This window comes from Leiobunum rupestre, chromosome 6 (assembly GCF_980474605.1).
Source record: "Leiobunum rupestre chromosome 6, qqLeiRupe1.1.hap1, whole genome shotgun sequence".
Lineage (NCBI taxonomy): Eukaryota > Metazoa > Arthropoda > Arachnida > Opiliones > Sclerosomatidae > Leiobunum > Leiobunum rupestre.
This window is the reverse complement of record NC_143389.1, coordinates 34,229,930-34,238,079: the sequence shown is the minus strand read 5'-3', so window position 1 is coordinate 34,238,079 and position 8,150 is coordinate 34,229,930. Positions and strand designations below refer to the sequence as shown.

Genomic DNA, 8,150 nt, shown 5'->3' with positions numbered 1-8,150 from the left:
GTGTCGTTCTCGAATTAGACTTTGATAAGTTTGTTTCACCACGGACTTAACAGTACTATTAGAATTTAGTAAACTCTAGTTTCACGCCGTTACTGCTCACTCTCGTGAGAGTAGTAATAGGTTCGCCAGTGAAATTAGCTCAAAAAGGCGGCAAACCCGAAACTAATTTGTTACAAGCTAATCTCTAAGGGAATACGTTCAGCACAACGAACTATAGCCGCCGTTTTTCGCATTTTTGGTTTTGGCCAATAACACGGAAACCGCTAGAGATAAACATTTTGTGATTTAGATCATTGTTGTGTAGAATTCGATTGGTTCTCCGATTCTTAAATGCTACTCGAAACATGATATACGCATATATAACGCGCCTCGTGTGCCACATTGAAATGTTGCAATGATGGTATTTCAAACTTACAGTACCGTAAAAATAGCTTTGACACGTAACAAATTTAAATTGCTAAATATTTGTTACATTATAGATTTTGGCGCGCTCTCTCACGTCGTGTGGCTTCCAAGTTCCAACGTCTTTCATTTTCGATATTTTCGACATTTTGGCGGACAACATTATTAAAGATTAGCAGTTACTTCAGTTTTATTTACGCAATTGACACGAAATAGGATTCACATATAGGTTAGGTCAAACGATATAATACGTTTGCTATTATACTTTATCGGGTAATGAACCGGAAGCTGAGAATTACGCGATCAAGTCAACTATAGGTGGGGCCCGTGGGGCCTGGACGACGGAAAGGTGTTTTCGTTGCAGGCTCGCACTTTTAAAGGGCCTCATCTGAATTTGAAAAAATATGGCTGGAAATCTAGTAGCCCCTCCCCTTCCGTACCTCGGGCAAGGAATAACCTGGGAGGACGTATATACGTCCTCCCAGGAATAACCAGAGAGGGAACGGCGGCCATGGAATTATAACATGCCTCGTTATAGCAATTTCACCCAATCATCTTCTGGAATTTTTGTAACCCTATTTCTGGAGCTCAAGATGTGGCCCTTTAACATCATTAATAAAGTGTATTTAAATAGCTAACAGTAATAAAATACAAATCTTGTTTTTCAAAATTCAAAATTTTAATGTTTAACAAATCCGGATTTACACATTTTTTTCAACGCATAAACTTTTCTATATATATATATTTATATATATTTATATATATAGATACAATTAAATCGTTATCCTCTAACCGTTAGTTTATAATTCTCTTAAATTCGCGACTGTACAGAAAAGGCAAAAGTCATAAATACGCCAAACAGCGTCTCTATTAATATTATTTACTTGTTTTTTTCTTCAAAGAATCTTACGTACCGATACAGAAAATAATTTTCCACAACTCATAACTACCTGTAATAGGTATTATATATATATATATTATATATATTTTAGTAATCTACAATTGTTTTGGTATTGCGTTGTAAATATGACTGATGTGTATATAACTCTTCTCTATTTATATTATTATAGCAAAAAGGCTGATATTTTGACAAACACACGTTTTTTTAACACTCAAAAATTGTTTTAAACAAATAACTCGAAGAAAGGGGTTCATTTTTTTAGTTTGTGTTTTTTTATTTATTGCATATTTTTTTCTTGGATGTCACGTCGTTTTTATTTTCGTTAATATATTTTTTGCTTTAGAGTTAAAGAGATAGTTTAAGATTTATGTAGGTTTTAAAGGTAGATATAGAAAAAAAACCACAAAATGAAATCTACTCTTTTTTTTAAGGGTGTAAACGTTCATCTCAAAGAAGATTTATTTCCCCTTTTCCACCCCCAGACTAAAACCGCTTAGGAAATTAATTTGAAATTTAATTTTATCGAGTTATAGATATATGTTAAACGAAATTTTAAATTCAAAATAATGTTTCGTTTGATGCGACGAAAAAATAAATAAATTAAAAAAAAATTATCATAGTAAAAAATCTACCCTTTTATGATTTTTTTTACAACTATATCCCAAAAATATTGAACATCTAGGAAAATTAAAATTTTGGGTTTTATTTAAGGTACGTTAAGTCAAAATAATGAAAAATAATTTCGTTGTGTTTTGAGAATGTTATCTCCTCTGAACCCTTGTTTCCAAGACGCTGTATTTTTAGGATATATTTTTGTTTCATTTTTAAATATAATTTTTTTATGAACTATTTCAAAAATTACAACTTGACTAAATTTTTACGACACACTGAATAAGTTAAGTAAACGTTTTTTTTTTATATATATTGTTTTTTCAATTTTTTTTTTAAGTGGTATTTTTTCCTTCGACACTTTAAAAAGTATTTTTGGCGCTATTCCTAGCCAACTATCCGCCTCTAGAAATTATACAGACGGGATATTTTTATGGCGATAAAATTCAACCATTTCGAAATACAGTAACACGTATGAAAGACCATAGTGGTTCTTTACCGTAAGTCTGATAACGAATTTGTTTTCTGGTTATTCAAATATATTCTGATATATATTGTTTCCTATATATAAATTATATAGATCGTTTGCTAAGGCATTATTCAATATTCAAATATATATTTATCGGATTTGTGTCCGTAGAAATGCAATTCTTGTTTTTCGCCGGACGCAAACCGAAAATATTCGTAAAAGAATTTTTTTTCGAATATTTCGAAATTTTTCACACTCGACTATCTCATATCACGATTACCTCATCCATTATTCCAAATTCAACATATTCATAAATCAATCTTTATACCCGCTAAATTATTTTTTATCTTTCATACGTAAATTATTTTTTTTTAATTTGTACGTAAATGAGCCACACCTTAATAACCTTAGTATAAGATCTAAACACGTAATAATGGTTGGTTGTAATTTATACATTCTCCTAGCTTCCCGTTATCCCTCAGTTGTTAACAATTTAATTTAGGCACTCATATCTTCAAAATATGTTTTCATTCCCTTTTTATACAGAAAAAGCTCAATTCGTTTTTTTGACTATATATATCAACAATTAACACACTCCTAAAACGGGATTGAAATATAGCCTGTTTAATTTCTACGCACGCTAATTTTAAAGGCTATATCGTAATGTTCTTTAAACCACAAAATTCGAGGTTTATAAATTGCTTAAGGTGAACGCTTTTTAACTCTCCCGTTACTAGAATTTCGAATCGCTCTAAACGTTTTAAATATTTAGAAGTATCCGTAAATAATAAATATTTCACGGTTTTTAACGCGAAAATTAAAATTGTAACGTTTTTATGGAACAAATCTCGTGATATTTTCAAAAGGGCAATTATAGGTAGCCGTATTTCTGTGATTGGATATGTTGGCAAGCGCGCTTGCATACCCTCAATTGTTGTTTTTTATCTGGTAAATTTTTTTAGTATAAAATATATTGATAAATCCAAATGAGGATAAAATATAGCACCTTTAAATTAATATAAGGGTTTAAATTGTAGAGTAGAAACTTTTGCGCGTTTTTTCGGAATTTTTGTGTGTTTAGGTGTGCTTGGCTGCTTAATTTCGCAGCCCCTTCATATAATAATAGAAGGAATATGAACTAAATATTTTTATTAGTTAATAAATAAATAATATTTGATTAATAATTAATAATATTAATTTATTAAGAAAAAATAATCACTATTTGTATTAAATAGTTTTTAATAATTAATTCATTATTTTTGATTATTAACTAATTCATATTTTTTATTATTAACTAATTCACATTTTTAATAATTAACTTATTCAAATATTTAATAATTAACTAATTCACATTTTTAATAATTAACTAATTCAAATATTTAATAATTAACTAATTCATATTTTTAATAATTAACTAATTCATATTTTTAATAATTAACTAATTCATATTTTTAATAATTAACTAATTCATATTTTTAATAATTAACTATTTCACATTTTTAAAAATTATCAAATTCATTTTTTTTTAAAATGAACTAATTCATATTTTTAATAATTAATTAATTCACATTTTTAATAATTAACTAATTCATATTTTTTAAAAATTAACTAATTCATATTTTTAATAATTAAATAATTATTGTTGTTAATAATTAACTAATTATTATTGTTAATAATTAACTAATTATTGTTGTTAATAATTATCTAATTATTATTGTTAATTAATCATTTTTATTTTTGGCATTTATATTCATCAGCAATTTCTTCGTTATCTAATCGGTTAAGCTAAATAAAATTTAGGCGATACCTCTGTTTAAAAACATACGCGCGATCAAATATTGAATTTAGGTCGAAGATGAAACTACAAAAGAGAGAGTTATATTTTTTTCGTTAATAACGTATTTTTCATTTCTTCCTAGTTATAGGGAATATTGAAATTATTCCCGCAAAACACATTGGTTTCCCAATAATCACCTCGAGCTTTTTTTCATTTTTTAGTAGAACTTATAATTTGTACTTGCTATATTTTTCATTGATTTATTTGAAATTAAGAGTTTTTAACTTCATTTTTTTTTCTTACCGAAAGCGCAAAATAAAATGTCATTCACGAATTTTCCCGGTTTTTGGTCACCGTTCTGTTATATTTATTTTCGAATAAATACACTTTCGTGTACGTATTATTGCCACAAATGTTTGTTGTTTTTTTCTTTGTTCGCGCATTTTTTGCCGGGTTCCATCGCTGGAAGAACGTAAAATATTTCTCATTTTAGTTTTCGAGTTTATTGCCATTTCGTTTTCATAATATTAGGCAAAATATTTCCGCGCACTTTCAAGATCCGATCGAAACGAAGTAACGTAAACAATTGGGGTAACCCTATTCTATCGTTCGGTATTTAATTAATAAATATTAATTAACCGAACGCCATTTGACGAGGAAATTGAAACGACCCCCAAATTATTCGTTCGTGAAATTATTCTGATAAATAAATAAATTTCCTAAACCTAGGCCTATAAATGTGTTTATCCTACAGTTTTTCTTTTTTTTCTTAACGAATATATTTTTTGTCCGTTTGCAATTAATCTCGCGTTAGAATGGGCGTTTTACTCCTTGTTTTGCAAAGCCGAGGCTATTTAATGATCGAGATTGTTGCGTCTCGCGGCTCCCGTGTCCGTCTCTATTTTATACGTTTCCTTTGATGGTGTTGACTATTTTATTGCAGTCGATGACTTGGTACTCGAGCAGTAGCGACACCGCGATGAATACGAAGTACAGGAGGAACATGACGACGGCCAGTCCCACGTTCATGCGCCATCGGAAGACGGCGATCGAGATGATGACAAACATGAGCATCATGAAGAGGATGAAGATGGAGCACATCATGCCGGATGAGCTCACCGACACGGGTCCGAATATCATCGTTGAGATAAACCAAGGAAGAGGTAAACTGCGGACGTAAACAAAAATTGAAATATTAAAACACTCTTTTAAATTTTAAATTGACTGAGAGCAAATCGATGGCGTTTTTCTTTTACCCTAAATTAATAATAATTTGGACGTAAGTGTGACACTTCCCCATTTTCCAAGTGTTAAATTTTTACCCGCACTTACCGTTATAATACAGGCGAAATTGTAATTCCGCTTTGATGCTCTGTAAAAAGCGATTTAACTCTAGATTATAATATAATGGTCATTAACAAAAAATAAAACCAATGTTACCACTTTGGCAGGTCCGTTTAAGGGGTGAAAATGGGGGATGAAATTTCACTTTTCGGAAAATGGTTTTTAATTTATTTTAAAGCAACTAATTACCTAAAAAATTTGCTCTAAATGGCATTTGTTTACTAATAGTGTGGCGCATTTATGTTAATTTTTGGAATTCGCTCAGTGGTGTCGTTTAGGAGGGGCGGGTCGTAACCCTCATCCCCCTGTTTCTTAAATCTCATTCATGGCCGGTGGTAACAATTATATATATTTTTAAAAATTAAATGCTTGTAATATTATATTATAATCTAGAGTTAAATCGCTTTTTACAGAGCATCAAAGCGGAACCCTTTTTTTTGACAACAACGCCTGCACTATTAGTTCATAGTTACGTTTCACATAAGCGTGTGACATAATAAAGTAGAAATAAAGACACTTTTAATTCCTGAACAGATTGATTCACCATTTAGAGCGAAACCATTAGCGATTCGATTTTAATGTTTTTATTTGCAGTAGATGGCGCCACTATTTAAAAAAAAACAACTTCTAACATTATTTTAAATGATATTTTAATGCGCTTCAACGTAAAAACAAACACGAAAAAATTAATATTGTTCGTGGTTTTTAGATTCTTTTTAACTTCTACGTTTCGGACTATTGGCGCCATCTGGTAAGACGTGGGCTGTTTAAACGTTACCCCGTGAAAGGATCGTCTTCCTTGACAAATTTGTATCGTATTTCTTGACCTCGTGAGAAATTTAGAATTATCTCGCGATACTTTTCGCCGGGTTCTTTCCCGCTTTAAACGTTATAATTCAATACAGCTTCGTATATGGAACATTTCATAAGATATCCTCTACGCCAAATTATAAAAGTTGCTTAAAATTCCTATTCGCTCTCCCCATCATAAACGGATTCCCCTTTCGAGAACCGCGATGACCTAGTTCAGAATTCCCAGACTGGACGCCACCGGTATCAGCGGCCCAAAACTAGCCTCTTAATTGTTCAGAGTGAGAGTTCTACGCGAGATGGGAGCTGCCGCCTTTCTAATAGTTGTCATCGGCAGCGCTACGAAGTCGTTATAAAGTCTGGCGAAAATTAAAAGCCGGGCGCATTCCTCCTTTTCAATACATTCTATTTATCCAGCCCCTTTTTTTCTTTTATCCGTTCCTAATGAGTTGACGTCTTCCCCATCGCGTGGAGAGAAAGAGCGGCGAAATGTCTTCTCATATTCGCTCGCTCGTCGCCATTTGGCCCAACTTGGCGAAATTCCACTAAAAGGAATTTATATACTTTTGCGCTTCCTGGGTGGATAAAACGCGCGATGCCAAGAATTTATCTCTTTTATGATCACACGCCTACCCTGGGTTTGGCCAAAACGCTCGGCTGTTATAGCGACGGTTTGCCTAAATGGACGCTGCCAAAGTAGGTCGATCGCTTCATTTGACATTCTCAAAACAACAATAATAATAATTTCATTTGACCCTGGGACTACGTCGAGGTCTAAAATGTCAAGCTCTTCTATCGTAGACTCGTAGTAGGCTACAGGGCGGTAGAAAGAGAAAGCCAGCTGGGAGAACTAACAATTTTGGCCACGATTGGTCGGACATTCGTTAAAATTGCGTACATTCTGTTGAATTTCTTTTTAGAAATCTTGAAATCCACTGCAAAAGTGCTAAATATTTGCGAAATTAGTATCAACACTTCAAAATTAATAGAAAACACCAGAATTAGTCAGTATTAAATCTCAAAATCAACAGATTAAGTGGGAATCAACTCGAAAATCAGTCCTTATAGATACATTTTGTCAATTCTTAAAGGCTTAGGTTTTCTTCTGCCTGTCACCCTTTAAATTTACTTTCCTTCCAAAAAATATCCTGGTGGTAGGCCAACAGCAGAACACGTTGGCCTACCACCAGGGTATTTGTTTGGAAGGAAAGTAAATTTAAAGGGTGACAGGCAGAAGAAAACATTTTATGAGAATGCCGTAAGATAAATGAATGCGGTTACTTTTATTTTATAAAAAAATATTCAAAATTTGCGTCACAATAGCCCTTGTATAAAGTAACATCGACCTTCTGGTCTGACGTTGCTGCATAACGGGTGACGTATCTACGAAAAGCCCTAGACATAAGGGTAAATTCGACGAGGCACCCTGTTTTTAAGCTTAAACTGAAATGAGCTTTTACGTATTTCGTGACAAATGACCTACACAAAAACTGGGGTGAAAAACTGTTGGCAAAGACGCAAAGTTTAGCCTCAAGTGGCGTAAGCGTGCCTTCGTATCGTAATACGGCCACTTACCCGACTGTGACGTCGAAAATATTGCTGCCGACGGAGCTGGACACGGCCATGTCTCCGAACCCTTTCCGGGCCACCAAGACGCTCGTTATTAGATCGGGGATGCTGGTCCCCGCTGCCAGGAACGTCAAGCCCATCACCTGCAATCAGACAAACATTACTTTCTTTCGCTCGCACGCTTCGGAATTATGTCTTTTCATATCGTTATTTCGAAAAGCTATTGTTAGAAAATAACATTCTTTCGCGTCTAGCGAAATATGTATCTT

General features: G+C 32.8%; 1 protein-coding gene across 3 annotated transcripts in view; it reads right to left on the bottom strand.

The window, feature by feature from the left end:
* Nucleotides 1–4,125: 4,125 nt before the first annotated feature.
* The window catches only part of Nckx30C (solute carrier family 24 member Nckx30C), an 87,378-nt gene continuing 83,353 nt past the window's right edge, over nt 4,126–8,150 (bottom strand). For all 3 annotated transcript variants that reach the window (XM_090179976.1, XM_090179977.1, XM_090179979.1), the window contains 2 exons: nt 7,888–8,024; nt 4,126–5,326 (listed from right to left, as the gene is read on the bottom strand). In XM_090179976.1, the coding sequence (XP_090036102.1) occupies nt 5,062–5,326; nt 7,888–8,024 (402 nt within the window). In that variant the 3' untranslated portion in view covers nt 4,126–5,061. The remainder of the gene's footprint in view (nt 5,327–7,887; nt 8,025–8,150) is intronic.